The sequence below is a fragment of the Solea senegalensis genome, linkage group LG7, assembly GCF_019176455.1.
Source record: "Solea senegalensis isolate Sse05_10M linkage group LG7, IFAPA_SoseM_1, whole genome shotgun sequence".
Taxonomy (NCBI): domain Eukaryota; kingdom Metazoa; phylum Chordata; class Actinopteri; order Pleuronectiformes; family Soleidae; genus Solea; species Solea senegalensis.
The window spans coordinates 20,819,704-20,837,556 of record NC_058027.1 but is presented as its reverse complement, the minus strand read 5'-3'; the positions used below and the strand labels follow the sequence as shown (position 1 = coordinate 20,837,556).

The 17,853-nt window shown below is 39.2% G+C and overlaps 3 protein-coding genes across 4 annotated transcripts; 1 reads left to right on the top strand and 2 right to left on the bottom strand.

The window, feature by feature from the left end:
* Nucleotides 1–282: 282 nt before the first annotated feature.
* On the top strand, nt 283–7,987 carry adpgk2 (ADP-dependent glucokinase 2). Its single transcript, XM_044030132.1, has 7 exons — nt 283–625; nt 1,834–1,993; nt 3,003–3,193; nt 3,367–3,463; nt 3,855–3,991; nt 4,192–4,328; nt 4,616–7,987. The coding sequence occupies exons 1-7, from the start codon at nt 430–432 to the stop codon at nt 5,168–5,170; spliced, it is 1,473 nt and encodes a 490-aa protein (XP_043886067.1). The 5' UTR covers nt 283–429; the 3' UTR covers nt 5,171–7,987.
* On the bottom strand, nt 6,254–10,540 carry efcab2 (EF-hand calcium binding domain 2). Of its 2 annotated transcripts, none has more exons than XM_044030133.1 (7): nt 10,499–10,540; nt 10,302–10,398; nt 9,519–9,591; nt 9,346–9,422; nt 8,868–8,910; nt 8,687–8,753; nt 6,254–8,597 (listed from the first exon to the last, which is right to left on the bottom strand). In XM_044030133.1, the coding sequence occupies exons 1-7, from the start codon at nt 10,521–10,523 to the stop codon at nt 8,479–8,481; spliced, it is 501 nt and encodes a 166-aa protein (XP_043886068.1). In that variant the 5' UTR covers nt 10,524–10,540; the 3' UTR covers nt 6,254–8,478. The 2 variants fall into 2 exon arrangements, with proteins under 2 accessions (XP_043886068.1, XP_043886069.1); XM_044030134.1 differs by having other exon boundaries at nt 10,302–10,402; nt 10,499–10,531.
* An 849-nt stretch (nt 10,541–11,389) lies between these two features.
* cgref1 (cell growth regulator with EF-hand domain 1) lies at nt 11,390–17,192 on the bottom strand. The gene is made up of 7 exons (XM_044029582.1): nt 17,008–17,192; nt 15,684–15,789; nt 15,462–15,536; nt 14,434–14,510; nt 13,622–13,746; nt 13,412–13,513; nt 11,390–12,357 (listed from the first exon to the last, which is right to left on the bottom strand). The coding sequence occupies exons 1-7, from the start codon at nt 17,015–17,017 to the stop codon at nt 12,112–12,114; spliced, it is 741 nt and encodes a 246-aa protein (XP_043885517.1). The 5' UTR covers nt 17,018–17,192; the 3' UTR covers nt 11,390–12,111.
* Between the last annotated feature and the right edge of the window lie 661 nt (nt 17,193–17,853).

Here is a 17,853-nt window from a genome sequence, read left to right as displayed (position 1 = left end):
AAATAAAATTCATAGTACACGCTTCAAACTTTGACACTTCCGCCTTGTTGTCAGCAAAAACAAACACTCCCCTCCGTGGTAAATTACAGAAATGTGCTTGTTTTAAATATCGGCGTCCGCCTATTTCCCAACCTGGAGAGCGGTGCTTCGGTTACAAAAGTAAGTCAAAGAGGACTTAGTAGTATGTTTCTTGATAATATGCGGTGCTTAAAAGAAAATCATAGTATCTACAGTAGGTGCTTATGTATGGTGACGGTTTTAAAACGTATCTGATTTCTTGGATTCTGCACAATCCCATTCAGGCTGAGGGACACGCCGCTTCACAAAACAAACCTACCCCTTAAAGCGCGGCTCTTATTTTCAGAAGGTGGTGGTGGTCAGCATCTGTTCATACAACGAGCAGAAGTAGCAATTGCATGCAGACTACAGATGGAGGTGGGTGGCAGGGTTTCGTGGGTGAAATACGCGCCCCTTTTGTCCCTGCTCGCGGTCCTTTTGGCCGTGTGGTTCCGCTCACCACAGAATGAGGTTCTGGACGACCGGCTGGACAGGGTCCTGTCCTCACTGCTGCGGGCTGAACGGAAAGTCGGGATAAACGACGTCGTCAGACCGAGAGTGGCTGTCGGTAAGTGGGGAACTAGCTAACGGTTAGCTTAGCTGTGCTAACGTGGGTTCATCAGGGACTCATGGTGACTCTTGATGTTGTCAGAGATTATTCCAGAAACGAATCTTTAACAGACCAATGTCAAATGGAAATAATTAGCTCTTCATACTGTTACTTTAACCACACTGGTTGTAGTGGCTGCACATTTATATTTAGTTCATTTGCAATTACATGAACTTCTTCATATCTAAATTAGCCTCAATCATTTGTTTATACTTGTATTATTGTGGGCTGCAGTTATGAATTATTTTCATGAAGTATTACTGTTGCTACATTCTTAGTTCTATTATTATTAGTATTATTAGTAGTAGTCAATGTCCACAGCATGTTAGAAAATGCTGGGGGAAAAAATGACAGCGTGAGGTAAAAATGTATTATTGTAATCCTTGATAAATAGTTTAGCCATTTATTATTACGGAGGAGCCATACCAAACTGAAAACCATGTAAAAACCCTAAATATCATATAATTACTATTCTAGCAAGTTTTGAATAATAAGCATCAGCAACATTTTTATATTCGTCAGCATGACTCCGCAGAATACATGGCACTGTGTTTTTTTAAGACTGGTTATGGTTACATGGTAAATGCATCACTACAAATGTAATTTAACTGTTTCGTAGTTAAATAGACTGTATTATATTGATATCGGTATCAGTAGATACTCACGGTTGTGATATTGGTATCAGACTAAAAAAGGTGGTATTAAGCCACCTGTACTGATTATTAATCAATTGAAACCTGCATTTTGCTTAATTGTATTTCATTTGCCTCCACATTCAATATTTATAAAGGGTGGGAATGCTCATCAGCAAACACTTTGTCAGTGAGATCAGTCTGCATACCGTCTGTCATAATCTTATCATGAAATCCTGTCCTTTGGGACCATGAGACAATCGTACCGCAAAAGTGGTCCTCATAACTGAAGCTCAGCCTTGTTGCCTGTTATAGTGACGGTATTCATTTAAAAAACTGTCTGTCAGCTGGTATTAAATTTTAATAAAACTAAATCCAGTGTGAGATCAATTACAACCCTTGAAGATAATGTCTTTGTGAAACAGTGTTTTTACTCTCCCTTCATATCTATATGTCTCTCTTATTGATGTTTGGCTGTGAAAATGCCTGATCGTATGTTTTGTTTTTCTCTCTGCCCCTCTCTTTCATGCTCAGGTTTTGGAGGCTGTGTTGACCTGATAGTGGATGGGGTATCATTGCTCAATAAGATTGGCCTCTCTCCCACAAACCAGCCCCTGCATCATGACTATATAGAAAACACAGAACAGTTGGCTCAGAGCTTTGCCTATTTCTTTGCACCCGGAGCTGCTGCAGAGTAAGTGGTGAATACAAGTAGTTCTCATGTAATTTTTCCTCTTTGCAGTAGGCCAGATATAGTACTGTGTGTTCTTGTGAATATTTGAATACCCAAGTTTAGGACTGGTTTGGTGAGTTTTCCACTTTACATACAGAATGTATCTTGGTTTGTTCTCAAACATGATGCATTCTCCATCAACGTTTCATACATGAATGGCAGCCAAATAAAAGCTTTGCTTAAATTTGTAATTCATTTAGTTACAGTCATTCTTAGTACCTGTTCTGACGCATGTGAGCCTTTGTTCACTGTGTGACAATAGAACCCTGGACAATTTAGTATTTCTTGTGTGTTTTTGAAATGTGTTAGTAACACTTTCTAACAGGAGGATAAGAGAACAAATTATCTTATTGGAAATAAATCTGCCTCCTGTGAAAAGTCTGTAGCTGATTTTGCTCGGCCTATTTACAGCATTGTACTACACTGTACTGTAACATTGGCTTTAATGGTGTTACTTCAAGAGCTCAATATTTTCTCAGGTGGTTTTTGGAATAAAAAGTTTTTTCTAAGTCTATTTTATTTATTTTACAACATGAGACAAAATGCTGTTGTAGAAGGTCACTAAAAAAGTTCGCCACATCACTATTGTTTTGGAATGGAGGCTCTCTTTTCTGAGCCCCATGTGCTTCATATGCTACAGTTTTTGAAAGATTCCTCCCATATTGACATATGCTGTATTGCATTAATTGTCAGACTATCTTTTAGAATCCTTTTTAATTTTTTGTGAGTTTCTATGCAGCATAAGGAGTCATTGCCAGAGCTAAAATCCAAACAAAACTGTGTAAATACAGTCTAGAGGAGGTGAAGAAATATAGTTCTCTATAGTTCTCCAACATCACTAACTATATATATGATGCTGAAAAGATATTTCGAAATGATTGATTAATAATAAAAAAGAAAAGTAAATGTTGATGCTTTTCTCCTCACTTTGAACTTTGTTTCACCATGTTGTCATTTCTCTCTGTTGCAGGCGTTTTATATATAATGACACCCTCTTCAGTGAGCTGGTAGAGGCATCCCGTGACCTCCCTGGTAACAGATGGTCAGTAGGTGGCAATGCTCCGGTCATGGCTGGTCGCATGGCAACAGAAGGATGTGATGTGTTGCTTGGGGGAAGCTTTAGCACTGACTTTGCTGATGTCCTGTCCCAGCACATCACAGGTAAACACACACACTGAATTCCTCTCACTTCCTTTTTCATGTTTTACACCTACTTATAGTGCCAGTAGGTGGGTGATGGTTGAGGCTTGAGTTCCTTGGATGGGGGCATTGAGATTCAGCCTGTTTCTCACTCCTGTTATCTCCACTCTCATTACCTGCCCCTCTCTTTGCAGTGACAGGAAATACTGTAGACGAGCCAGACATCCATCTGATCCTCGAGTATCCTTCAGGAGCCAACTGGGGTCACTATACCTCACGTAGAGCCAACAGGTGCGTTAATAATCTTGGGGATCATGTATCTGTTGTCACAGGAGACTCATTCAGGATGCATGTTAATGCCGGATATGAACAGGCGTACTTTACAGTAGGAGTGGAATAGCTTGTTGTGGCCATGGGTCGGTCACACATCATCACATTAATTTTCCTAAATTTCCCTGGACTTTCTCTGCAGTAGAAACACAGGAAAATAATGACCTGCAGGAACCTGTTCGTTCCGCAAAAGAATTTCCTGGGACATAAATAGTTCTGGTACTAGAAGTGGAAACAGAAGATAGACTGTGTTTCCATTTAACTTTTGGTTTATGTCTTCATAGCTCTGTATACATTTAAGGCTCTAAAGGTGCTGTCTGTTTTTGGTTTTACATGTGTCCATGCTCTGTAGATACATCGTTCACAGCGATGACCACAACCCCTACCTAGCCTCCATGGAGGAGTTTGCCAAGGAACTTGAAGACTTCACACCAGATCTGTTGGTGGTGGGTGGGCTGCAGATGATGGACAACTTCCCCTTCCAGCCAGGTAAGAAGAAACTGGTGAAACTTTTGGTTTCTGCATGATGTGGAAAGTGTGATATTTAAAGATTGGTCATTCAGTCATTCATTAATTTATGTTGTGTTTGCTGAGAAGATCTTGGAATATGAGTTGACAAGTAACTCAGTGGTAAGTGGGTTACAACTGGGTGGCTGAATTTTATGTTTGTCGTTTTTTGATCATTTCAGGTGAAAGAGGCGCTCTCCTCTCCCGCCTGGCCGACCTGCTGTCCTCCTCATCCCCACAGATCGGCGTTCATTTTGAGATGGCTAGTTTTGTAGAAGAGAGTATCATGGAAGACTTGCTTCACTATGTCATTCCTCATGTATGTATAACTGAACAGTTAAATCACTTATCACATTAGTTGACACAAATTTGTCAGAATGCAAAGAGACTTTTATCCAACAGAATTTTTACACATTTAAAGTAGAAACGAGTACACTCTTAAAGGGAGATTGTATTAAAACTAGGAGGAGACGCCACATACTTTGCCATATTCATCTGTATTGTACATACCATATTAAATGCAAGGGTAGTATTAGCTTTGTACCATCTAGTGCAACAGCACTGTGTTTGTGTGTCTGAGAAATCATCCTGCTGCTATTTTCTCAGGCTGACTCTATGGGGATGAACGAACAGGAGTTGCCCAACCTGCTCAGTCTGCTGAAAGGATCCACCATCACTGTGCTATCTGACCCAAACCCTCGTGTAGCCACGGTCCTGGACCAGATGAGGGAGGTCTATCGCATTCTTAACAAGCGCAACAAGGATGCCAGCGACACAAACGGCACCACAGCCGAGGGTAAGTCACTGACCCGACTCCACGTCCATACACTGGCCTTTCAGGCTATGATCGTGACCCGTGGCTCTAAGTGGAAGAACACCATGTCGGCTACAGCCAAGGCGTCTCTCACAGCTAACCGCCATGTCTGTGGCTCAAATGACATCGACCCCAGCAAGGCAAGGCTCATAATGGATGACTCATTCTCTGTGAGCCGGCAAGAAGGCAGCCAGCGTATCCCCTTGCAGGAGACCAGGCCCGTCAGCTGCTGGTACGAGGAAGACTATGAGATCTGTGTGGCACCTGTGCTTGTTTGCACTGATGTGTATCAAACCGCAGGTGGAGGGGACAACGTCTCAGCCGCAGGGCTTGTGCTGCAGATCTAGACAGAGACATTAAACTTTCTGTCTGTGTGTTGTGTTGATTAGATGCTTGCATCGACTTGACCTAACATGACTGCAACTTGATGTAGCTGAGATGCAAATGAAGGTATTGCTTGTTAAATGTACCAGGCTAGTGCTGTCACACTTGCAGCTCATGGCCTAAGTGGACCATAATGAAAACTCGTTATCACTCCTACAAGTAAAATGATGGAAAACAGTAGTTATTGGTGAGGTTAAACTGCCTTATTATAATTATTTGTTGTTTGGTGAACTGGGTAAAGCCTATGTTAACACTTTCTTCAGTTAATACCATCTCTAGTGTCTCTGCTGGAGTGCAGAGTCCTCAGGTTTCAAGTTCATTTGTTTTTACAAACCAAAACTTTGAGCAGACACTGCCCTATTCTTTTACTGTAGCCAATATGTGACTCCAGTGATTTTAATAAGCCTGTCCTCTATTTCTCAAAGGCCTTTTGTGACTTGACCATCAATCAGGAACAGGTTTGGATAAAGTCTTGGTAGCTTCTAACGTGGTATTTATTAAGTAATGTGTGAACTGAGACTTTGAATTCATCATAGGTCTGCTCTGTTTACAGACCATTAATTATGTTCTCCTTTAAAATGTCTTTGTCGTGTAAACCGGTGAATCTACTATGCAGTAGACTTGATCAGAGTTGAGTGATTATTGAAAATGGCTGAATGTTAAGTTCAGCCATTAAACAAGCCCTTGATCTCACCTGCCTCACAGCAAATATAAGGCAGTTTCAGTAAAACTACACTACACATACACATACAGAGGTATGTATAAAAAAAAATGTGAATTTGATTGGTTGGGATTATCTTTCCTCTGAGTGTCGACGGCTGTGCAATAATGGGAAATCTAGACAAAGTGACCACTGTTGGTAACTGGATATGATGTCAGAAATTTCTTCTCTACCTCTGTGCTGTTTCAGTCTCACCTCCTGCTTTTGCCTGATTCTTATCGCTGCATTTTTCTTGTCATATTTTTCTATTACCTGTAAAACTTCTTCCTTGGTTTTTTTCCTCGTGTTTGTTTATGACTCTTAAAAGGACCAAATAACAAGTGTGTACTGACCACTGATCATGAATCTTTATTAAAGCCGTAGTACACAGGTTTACCAGAGAAACGGTCTCATCTCCCAGTTGTTAGTTAATATTCATGTTTTTCATGTTGATAGGCTCTTATTATTATAGTTAAACAGTGCTTAACACTTTATTAGACCACCACCCAATGTAAGAAGCAGCGTAAGTAATGATCAAAATAAATGTTTATGTTTCTGTAATAGTCAATACACCAGTATGTAGAAGCTCTGTAACTGGAATAATTTTTGTTATCCATGAATTTTCAAATTTATTGTTTTACATAAAAAAATAGTGAAGCGCATTATTTTTTTTTGATTAAGATGTCAAATTATAGTTATTTACTTGCATTCCAGAAAAAGTTTTAGTGGTTGAATGTTATGCTTGATTTATTTCTAAATTCGCAGTGAAGCTCAGTGATCCAGCTCTAATTTGGTTATATAACATTCAAACTACTTTTTGAAAGATTTCTAGAAATATGTGTTTTCTTGTTGTTATGACAGGTGGTCTAAAAAATGTGTTAAGCACTGTGTGTATATACAATATAAATAGAAGTAATTGGTTTCTCACAACAGATATTTATATCTTAATGCAGATAATCTGCAATCCCAGTTTCAGATGGCTATAATTCTGACTGGTTGATAATAATGGTGCAATTCAAGATTAAGTCTACATTTGATGATGAGAAACTTCACACACATTTTAATTTTTTTATTTATTTTATGATGAAGCAATTTGGTTTGTTGGATATATATTTTGGGGGAAGAGGGACATGCGTGCTTAGAACCAACTCTGCAAGACCTGAAAGGTTGTGCTCATGTTGACACGTTTTATTCCAGTTATTGTCCTTTTTTAGGGTTTAGGTTTAGGTAGTTATTTAGTGACCTTTCCCCCAGGCTGGTGGAGGTTCAGAGATCACTTGAAAGATAAAAAAAAAAGTTGCAAATTGTCCCAACATGACCAACATCATTATCTTTTAGGATGTAAATCATTTTAAGTTCCATTTATATTTAGAGAAGAAACTGGACTTATTTGTTTAAATCAAACATTCCACCACAGACAAAACTGCAGTTTCTTTCATGTTAATGGGTTTCACATTAATATGCAATATAATTTATATTTCCCCTTTGAGACGGTTATTTATGTTACAATGCAAATGCAGACTATGAATCTAAGGGTAAAGGAATCACTTTCATTGTACTGTACTGATTTGTTGATGCTGAAGGTGAATGGATGGAGCCATACTTGTGTTAACTGGTGTTTTTAGTGAAAAGGGACCTTTTCATTCAGATATCGTTCCTATTGCTGTTTTATTTTCTCACGTTTTTCGTCTCACACAGTGACTGGACGCTGAGAGTAACGGGTCACATTATTACTGTGAAATTAGCGCAATGCGGGTTAAAGTTTGGGTCTCATCGCAGAAGAAAACATTAAGCAGTTTACAGTCAAACATAAATGGAGGTATCTGCCACTTTTTTCCTGAATCATTCTTTTCAAAGTACTTAGTCACAGTTTAAGAAAATTGAAAAGGCAGATTCCTCCATTTATGATGGAACCATTTGCATGTGTTCATGCTTAAAATCACAGAACTGCACGTGTTTGTGACCATATCATAATTTTTAGGCTCCAGATGATTTCATGTAACCCATCCAAAGCTGTGCTGTTTCATGCATGTTGATTATTCAATGCAAGATCATAAAAAATGCTGCGCTGATAAAGCAATCATTGTGTTGTTTGTTTGTTTTTCATTTGTTTGTTCATTGACACGAAATGTGTTTGTTATTGTACTTTTGTGGCAGAGACACATACATCTTCATTATAAAGAAATAACTGATTTATATCACAATTTCAGATTATTAACAAACTTCTTATATGACTGAATCAATATGTTGGGTACACACCATTTGAGGAAACTTTGGACTAATACTTTAGTTGCATTAAAGTTGCTGTCAATGAAGTCCATGATCGTACAGCTAATAATGAGCCAGATCTCCCCACAGAGACAGAGAGTCCTCTGCGCTTGTAGATTTAGGCAAATCATGAGGTTACAAAGAGAAGGAAGGGAAAAAAAATGGAAATGTCAGCAAAAGAAACGCATCACTGACAGCAGTGGAAAAAAAAAATCAGGATTTAAATTGAACATGTTTGTCCATTCATTGTCTGTAAAACATCAACATGAACACAAACCATTAACATGCACACACTAACCCTGGTTACATGTCCGGGTCAAAGGTCAACTGGCTGATTGCATCATTGTAATAGATTCTCTTCTCCTCATTATCAGCAAGAGCTGTCAGCATCTCCGTCATCTCCTCCTGTGTGAAGGTGTCACCTGGTTTAAAGACAACAGACAAATAAGTAATTCCTACTTTACAGAGGAATGGACACACAAAATTATCCTGAGAAAAAAGACTGCTTTACCTTCTTTAGTCATGAGCTCAGTAATATCCTCAGAATTCATGTATCCCTTCTCGTCTTTGTCCAGAACCTGGTGAGACAGTTTGAGTGTTTAGTTACAAATGTGTTATTAAAAAGCTGGGTAAGATTTACACACATGGCTCATATTAATCTAAAATCACAATAACAACACAAAAATGCCAACCTCAAAGGCTTGAAGCAGAGTGTCCTCAGGGATAGGAGGAAACCTAGCACACACAAACACACAAAATGCAATATTTTTTTTACCACATTTTGTTATGGATTAAATTTATTTTTTACCTCAACATTCTACACACAATACCTCATAATGATCTACTCCCTCAGTGAGACCCAACTAAAAATCACACTATAACATTTTTAATAACACCTTTACCTGTTTCACATGATTTTTTTTCTTTTTTTTATAAATAAAACTGATACATTGCACCTTTACCCATCAGCATTTTCACTCTCTTTCACGTTTGGCTGTCGTCTCTGCTTCAGCATAGCAATGAATTATTGGTTGTGTTACAGCACCAGCTACAGTTAACAGATATATTGTTTTTTCAAGTTTGAAGTGAAAGCAATATCAAAACAAAAGATTAAAAGTGTTTCAGAAACAACAAACAGACCACATGCACAAAACACCACATGTGTCTTACTTGTGCTCTAGCAGTACTTGGGTCATGGCTGGGAGAAACTTGTCCAGATGGACACATCCTGTGTGATTGTCTTCTACCTGGTTGGATGGGACAGAATCTCTGGGTTGAAGATGATTTCATATAAATAAAATATTATTTAAAAAAAAAACAACATAAATTAGGACTGTACTGACCTCAGCTATAAACTCGTGTATGTCTTTCTGAGTGGGAAAGCAACCCAGTGAATAGATGATGGTGCCAATCTCCCTAAAACACAACACACAACAGAAAAGAAAAAGAAAATTGTGAGAAACTGAGCTGCCTTTGTGTAGCTTGGTTCTGATAAATTTACTTTATCATCTACATACATGTGAAGTCACCCATTTGTTGCAATCTGCAGTCTCACCATTAGACGTCACTAATTCTTTCACGTGTGTCTTTTAATTTTTAAGCAAAAAAATATAAAAATATAAAACTTCCCCATCATCAAAGCATGTTTAAATTTAAAAGTTGATCAGAATAATGGGGAGTTTATCAGTTTTGAAAGAAAATCATTGTCCTCCTTTTTGTTTTGTTGACCTAGATTCTGATAGTACAACCCAGATATTCTGTGTAATGTTCTGGGCCTGCAAATAATATTTTAAATGCTTTCTCAATGGAGTTGTTGTTGAGTTGTTGTTGGTTGTCTGGTAATTCATTTAGTAGTTAATTACTAATCAATTAATGGTTGCAGTCCTTATTGACAGTGGGTGAAAATTGTAAACACTTATATTATTAACCGTCAGGCTTCATTATGAACATTTCTATATCTGATGCTACACAAATAATCCTTAAAGTTATTGAATGTTTGGTGGTTTTGAACAGGGCTAAATTGTTTTAGAGATTTATGCAGAAAAAAATGTTATCTGTAATGTTCCTATAGCAGTTTTTGGAAGTGGACATTAGTAAATGAAAGTGTGCAGATTGCAGCAGCTCACCGCACATCAACTGCGCTGCTCGTGTTGTAGTCAAACGCTTCAAAAGCAGCTGTGATCTTCTTGTGGAGGATGAGGACGTCAGCCGCCATGACGTCATCTGACTCGGAGACAGAGACAGACAAAAAAAGGTAACGTCACTTTCTCTTACTGTTGTATGAACATGAACATTTCAAAGTAGAGGTGAACGTCCAACTAACCCGTACTCTGCATGCTCTCCGCCATGTTTGCGTCCTATTCCGTTGCCTAGCAACAACAAGACGCTTTACCCCGCCAGTGGTTATTTTTAAGTGGGAGGGAACGGAGGGGATGGCATTCCAAGTTTTATAAAAGTTATCAAAGCACCCCCTTATTACTATACTTAATTTGTGTGTGAAAAACAATACATCTTTTATTCAAAAATTAAGAAAGGGAGGCTTTATATCCTTCCAGTGAAGTAAAATATGTCTGCCAGCCAAAAGAGATAGATCTCTGTTACCTGTTGGTGAAATGTGGACATTCTTCAGGCACACCAAAAATAGAAGTTAAAGGACTGCAAAGTGCAGGTAAAATAGAATACATTTCATTTTAAAGAAGTATCACTCACACTGTTCAACACAACAGTGTACAGTAGCCTGCATGTTTCCCTGCTTCAGCACACCTGATTCCAATGAATGACTCGTTAACAGGCTTCTGCAGAGGTAATTAATGAGCTGACTATTTGAATCAGGTGTGTTAGCGCAGGGAAACATCTGAAACATGCAGTATAATGACGTACAGTGTATGGGAACATAAGTTAGAATTTAAAGATATTACACCAAACATGAACCGTGTATGCATTAACACAACCAGAATGATCAAAAAAAAGAAGAAGTTGAAAAACTGTGAAAGGACCCCAAGGATGAATCAGGGTAGCCGCGCATCAGTACAGTGGGTCACCTTCTAGCCAGAGGGTTGTGGTTTGATCCCCAGCTCCTCTCGTCTACATGTTGATGCATCCCTGGATCACTGGACGTAAACTAAAAATAACATGTGACTTTAGAATCTAGATTAAGGTAAGAAACTTTGTAGGCGAGGCCAGACTGAACCTGTGAACGAATGACAGTGGGGGGGAGGGGTAATATTTGCTTTATTTTCTCCAATTGTATAAATCCACAAATGCTTAAAAAGACAAACAGAATTTAGAAAGTAGTGAACCTGTCAGACTGCAAACAAAACATTGTCAGTTTGCAAATACAGGCTAAAAAAAAAGATCTTGTAGCCTTGTTACAGTTTATTAAATTACAGTAAAGCTTATTCATTTGGAATACAGTACTGTTCTGCAGCTTCATAATTTGTTACACACTCAACATTGTAATACTTGTCAAATAAAATACTACATCGAAATAGTGTGAGGCTTGGCCACTATGATACAATATGATGTGCAATTTAAACTTCTTTTCTTTTTTTTAAGAAAATTATTACGGACGACCAGTGTTGTCTGTAATAATTTGTAACAGTGTCTACAAAAAACAAACCTTCCAGAGTATTTAAACGGCATACTAAACATTCAAATGCAGTACAATAGCTTTCATAATTTTGTTGCTGGTTTACATTCTAATAATAAGGAATATAATGCATCTCAAATTCAGGACATTTGTCCCTTATACAACTCTGAATATGCTTGTATCAGTAAAGAATTTGATTAGTTGACAGGAAGACTTCTCCTTGTGATTGATCATCACATTCTATGTTTAACAAAAATGTTTTGTAAAAATTCAGATCCTTTTGAGGAAATGAACATTTTATTCTCCCCGGTTATTGAGATTAATCCATCGTGTGTGTGAGCGAGCATTCATATCTCTGGTTGCCCATGATGTACAGGAACGTCCAGGTGATGACCCTGATCACCCTGATCACCCTGATCAGCTGCTGGAGCTTGTCCATTATTTTCACTTAATTGCTTCATGAGTTCATCTTCTTCAACTTCATGTTGAGGCTGAACGTTGTCTTCCTCTTTCTCGTCAGTGCCGGGGTTTGACAACTTCTCCTCCACTACCTCCTCGTGCTCCTGATGACCTACTTTGTTGGTGCCGGAGTCCTTTGAGGATAAAAGTAGAATGTAACGTCACTGCAGTCAGCCACAAAAGATGCTGTGAGGTTAACCAGTAACAGTTCACTAAACTAAAACAACATGAGCACTTCAAAAAACTTATTGCACAGCGGCAACTTTTTTCAATTAAACATCTCATTATGATGTTAAAACTGATTGTAAAGTGTAACGGCACCATCCACATCATATTATTTTCTGGACACCAACTTAATGGACCATTTGACAGGTCACAGTCAAATTACAGGTGTAAATAATCAGATTAAAGCTACAGTACGTCTTCTTCCTTCGGCTTCTCCCTTTAGGGGTCAGCACAGTGGATATTGTTGTTGATAACTACAATCATTGTTTGGTCTTTTGGCACTTTTCCACATTCCAGTTCTAGCATGACTCGACTCGGCACAGCTCAAATCTACTTTTCCATTAGCAATAGTACCTGGTACCTGGTACTTTTTTAATGCCTGCTCTGACGAGGTTCCAAGCGAGCTGAGCCGATACTAAAATGTGACGTCAACAGACTGCCGGTCACTGATTGGTCTTTGGTCACAAGACTTTCAAATCCTGAAAACATGCGTTAATCTCCAATCAGCAAGGAAATGTCTAAACTCTGTGTCAGACAGAGTCTGTGCTCTGGTCATACAGGAAGTGCTGAACTAATCTTTTTAATTAACTGACTCTAATGATTCAGTACACTGAAAAGAGTTGTGCGCAGCCGCACTATAGTAATGGAAATGTTTGGTACCCAAACTGTGCAGAGTCAAGCTGTGCTGAGCCGCATAGCGCTAGAACTGCATCGTGGAAAAGCACCGCTCGTGAACAGACACAATGTCACATCATCTGTAGAAGTAGAGAAGTAGAATCCACTTCTGAAACATTGTGTGGGCGCTTCTTTGTGTTTTCACTCATATGCTAACCCTGTTTGCAGCTGTCTCACTTTACTCGCACAATGTTGCTGTTGTCTCCATTTGTCTTGATGTGAAACAAATCACTTCCCCCACGCTTTTCTTATACCATGTGTGTTGGATAAAAGTGTGTGTGTGTGTACCTGTGTGTAAGGTAATGAGGGAGACAGCAGCTCTGAAGGAGCTAATAGACCGTCCTGGTTGAGATCCTGAGTCTGAAGTAAGTAATCTACCATGGACACCACCTGAGCTCAGAAAACACACACATAGGGAGAGAGATACACAAGTCAGATAAACTGGATATTCAGTAACATCAACATTAATGCACTGATGCACACACAGCCACTTCTCACCAACTCATTGGGCTGTTTTCCTGGTGCATGATGGGAGTTATAGTCCGAGAGTAGCTTCATTACCTCCAAGCCATCCAACAGCCCGCTGCGATCGTAGTCATAGAGATGACACAAGAAGAACACCTCTGACACAAAACAGGACATGTGTGCCATGCAATAAGAAAAAGTACACACACACACACACACACAAGCATAGTTTTTATGTTGTTGATACCTGATGGTGCACAACAAAAATGTCCTATCACAGAATCACAAAATGAAAAATAAGTCTTAAGAATCTCTTTGTCACCTTAAAGGTCCAGTGTGTAACATTTAGGAGTGTCTGTTGTTGGCAGACATTGGATAAATTAGCCACAACAATGTTTGCACAGGTGTGTAATTGCTGTAAAATAAAGAAAAATCATTTGGTTTTCGTAGCCTAAGAATAAGCTTTTTATTTGTCTTATGCCTCCATGTTTCTACAGCAGCTCGAAAGGACAAACAAGCTAGTGCATGCATTTTGCATTTTAAGCAGAAGCTTACAACACAAAAGAAGATGAACAACATCCTTTCTGGTTTGCAAAGGCCACCATAGTTTCCCGCGGTGAAAGGGAGGCGTGAGTGGAGTCGTCTGTTTGATGCAATTTGCAGTCTCGCCATTAGATGTCACTAATTCTTACACACTGTACCTTTAAAAAATACACAGACACGTACTTCATTACATAATGAATTGAAAATGAAAGTGTGTGTATTTGATGGTCAGAGCATACATCTCTATATACTGGCACAGTATATAGAGATGTCACACCAGCAGGTGGCGATACTGTGTCTACCTTGTTCCCTGGAGTTGATTTCAGGTCCTCCTTGGCCATCGACCTTCAGAGTGGACTGAATGTAACTCTGCAGCAACCTGAGGTCAGAAATACACTGGGAGTCAATTTATAAAGGGTTGAGGTACTTAAACATCAGTCAGTCAGTATGTTCACACGCACAGTTTAAAAGAGCTAAGGCCCGTAGTAAATATTGATTTATTGGCTGTGTAGGTGGCGCTGTATCTCTCTATAAGCTAGTGTTTATTAAATCAGTTTTCTGTTGACCTTTATGTCACAGAAAAACAAACAAACACAAACGCTGAGATGGACCATATTGTATTTCTGTATGTTTCGTACCTGCTGTACATATTAATCATGACACAAATTAGATAAAGCATGGTTCTTGTGGTTGCTGAGTTGTCCGAAGAAAGACGCAGCTGGCGTATATACTGTTCCGCAACAGTACTGCAGTTTATGCGCCGTATCCTTCTGCTTCAGATCCGGGAGGAAATTTTGGTGCATGCACAGAATGCCAGAAGTCCAACTCCAGTCTGATTAAGTGTATACATGCAGGACTAATCGGACTATGAATCACATTATCCAGGTATCAATTTTAGTCAGATTTACAGGTTTACATGGTATGTGGTATGTGCACTCTGTATGCTGAGAAGCAGCCAAGAGCAGTGCATCTCAGTCGATTCATTTACATGACATTAACTAATAACTCAAATAACTAAAACCACAACTAAAGACACACCCAGACAATGTGGTAGTTATAGTCGGACTCAAAGTGTCCTGAGTGCGCTGTGCATGCCAGTGAACGTGATGAATATTAGCCAGTACCAAAGTACACTGTGACTTACAACATGGGCTGGGAAATTCAATAACAAAGACGTGAAGGGAAACGTTTCTCACAGTTCAGCTTGGAAGCAGCGTTATTGCTCATGTAATCTTCAGTCCCCATCGTTCCAACAACACAGCAGCCAAAGTCCACACACTGATAATTGACATTAGCTGTTTCCTCCATAACAACAGAATGCATTACTCACCTGCGTTCCTCCTCCCCAGAGCCAAAGGGATTGTGAAGTGCTGCAGGAGGAGAGTGGAGCTCTGCTGCTTCTTCTCTGTGAGATTCATAACAAAAGATATTACAGCACAAATGAAATGTGGGGGAAAAAAAGCCTCTTTTATTTTACATTCATGTTTTTTTTTTTTTACATAGCAACAATAAAGGTGAAAGAATAATTTGGCAACACGATTGTAGGGTTCACCTTTGTGTTCCTGGTAGACCTGGTGCAGACAGGCACAGGTGTGTGAGCAGAAGGAAGCGAATGACAAACTGGACAAACTTGTCCAGGTGAGACTCCATGAACACACCTAACAGGAAACACATGTTACGAGCTCAACGCGTGTACACAGTGCACATAGGAAATATAAACACATGTATAAATGTTACACATATAGACATAGACACATATAGATAAAAAGAGAGGAGAACAAATTTAACAAATCTAATCTAAAAGGGCAATATAATTAAATAATGTAACAGTATCTTTCTGCCAAAGTACATGTGCGCAAAAGTCTTACACCACCATTAGATTTGTTGTTTTAGCAATATTAGAATGATCAAACAGTATAAGTATTACACAATCACTCAACTGGAAGACATGTATATATTTGAAAATAATCATAATAATATTGCGAGCCACAATTATCGGGGTCGGATAATGTAGAATGCAATACAATCCAAAAATCCTATATATCGCATGCTTCACGACTGTTAAAATTTAAATAAAAATACTGTGTAACAATATTTGTTATTATGTTGTATTTATTATGTTATTAAATGGTCTAAAATGACTGTATTGGAATAATATCGGTATCGGTAGGAGTGTTTGATATCGGTATTGGACACAAAAAAGTGGTATCATCGCATGATACCACTTTTTTCTGTTCGATACTGATACCGATATTACAAACTCGAGTATCTAACGATACAGTCATGGTTGACCATTTATGAACTATGAAGCTGTTAACAACACACTTGTGCAGAGTCATTTCAAAGACACAATTCTCCAAATGTGTTCTCCCAAAAAGAAGTAAAGAAATGAACAGCCCAAAAATGACTCACCTAAAATGCTTTTGCTGATTCTTATTTACATCTGTGCATAGTGAAGCATGAGATAGACTAGTATCAGTGACCGATACGGAATCCCATCCCTAATTGTAGACTGAAGTAAAACCTCCGTAGTGGCTTTTATGTGTACAGTATATCCCATCCACACTGTCCCACTGTCTCCAGTCCACTGAGACAACTCTGTGTTTCATTTGTGCTGTGGGCAGTGCACAGTTACAGTGAGCTGCTTTATGCCAGACAGAAGGAGAAGAATAGGGTATTACTGCAGCTTCAGCAGCCTCACATGACCCACAGCTGCAGCTGCATCATACAGCCTGAGCAGCAGCGTCACAATCATACACGCAGACAACTGGAACAATGATTAGTGAGGTTGTTTGTCACATTATTAGTATTATTATTATTAGACACTGACGAGGAAACATAATCACATCTCTGTAAGAGGGTGATGATGAGCCTACCTGTGTGCATGGTGAACGCGTGTGAGAAGGATTCAGGAAGGATTCGGGTTCACACAGGTTCACATCTGGATCAGACTCCACACTTCAGTCCCTCCCGGCTCCCGCACTGTCCTGACTCCTGAGCTGCCTGAGCTGCGCACCTCCCAGTCTACACTGCGCAACAGCGGCGGCGCACACACACACACACACACACCGCCCTCGTCTGCCTGCTCTGCTCCCTCCGGCTGCCACGGAGACCGGAGTGTGTTGTGGTCAATGACAGGGTCCACGTGGAAGAGCGGAGCCGCTGCCGTGTCTGCGGAGGAGGCGCCTGCATCTCCGCGCTCCTCTCTCCGTGTTTTCCGCATTGCCACGTCCACAGTGTCAGTCAGACTCAGGACAGGAAGAGAAGTTTTTTTATTGTGTATGTCAGTTCTAGTGCTGCACTTTTACTTAGATACCATTAAATGAACATTTCAGTGTTTATTTAAAGCTGCTCTTGGATTATGTTTCAAAAGTATGTTGTTTTAACATAAAAATCATATAAATTATAGTTTATTAGCCCTCGAAAGTCATTAAAAATTCGTTTTCATTGGCTTGTAAATATATTGTCTATTTTAAAGGTACAGTGTGTACAGAGCCAGTCCAAGCCTTTATGGGGCCCTAAACTGAAATTGATTTGGGGGCCCCCTCCCAGTATGACTATTATTAATACCAATGTAACACTTTACATTGCATTAACTACAAAATAAAACCAAATAACTTAAACTCAACACTATTTATATACATCTAAGATATCTAGATTTCTTTAATATGTCAAAATATTTTTTGCCTTGGGCCGGCTCATGTAACAACAAAAATGTCAGT

Excerpts from the sequence above, each read along its gene's own strand:
- efcab2 (XM_044030133.1), bottom strand. The coding sequence starts at position 10,523 with ATGGCGGAGAGCATGCAGAGTACGG. Across the intron at positions 9,592-10,301 it reads AGCAGCGCAGTTGATGTGCG|GGAGATTGGCACCATCATCT; the intron begins GTGAGCTGCTGC and ends GTTGTGTTTTAG. Across the intron at positions 8,754-8,867 it reads CTCTGCTTCAAGCCTTTGAG|GTTCTGGACAAAGACGAGAA; the intron begins GTTGGCATTTTT and ends CTGTCTCACCAG.
- adpgk2 (XM_044030132.1), top strand. The coding sequence starts at position 430 with ATGGAGGTGGGTGGCAGGGTTTCGTGGGTGAAATACGCGCCCCTTTTG. Across the intron at positions 626-1,833 it reads CAGACCGAGAGTGGCTGTCG|GTTTTGGAGGCTGTGTTGAC; the intron begins GTAAGTGGGGAA and ends TTTCATGCTCAG. Across the intron at positions 3,992-4,191 it reads CAACTTCCCCTTCCAGCCAG|GTGAAAGAGGCGCTCTCCTC; the intron begins GTAAGAAGAAAC and ends TGATCATTTCAG.
- cgref1 (XM_044029582.1), bottom strand. Across the intron at positions 15,537-15,683 it reads GGTCTACCAGGAACACAAAG|AGAAGAAGCAGCAGAGCTCC; the intron begins GTGAACCCTACA and ends TGAATCTCACAG. Across the intron at positions 13,514-13,621 it reads GAAAACAGCCCAATGAGTTG|GTGGTGTCCATGGTAGATTA; the intron begins GTGAGAAGTGGC and ends TTCTGAGCTCAG.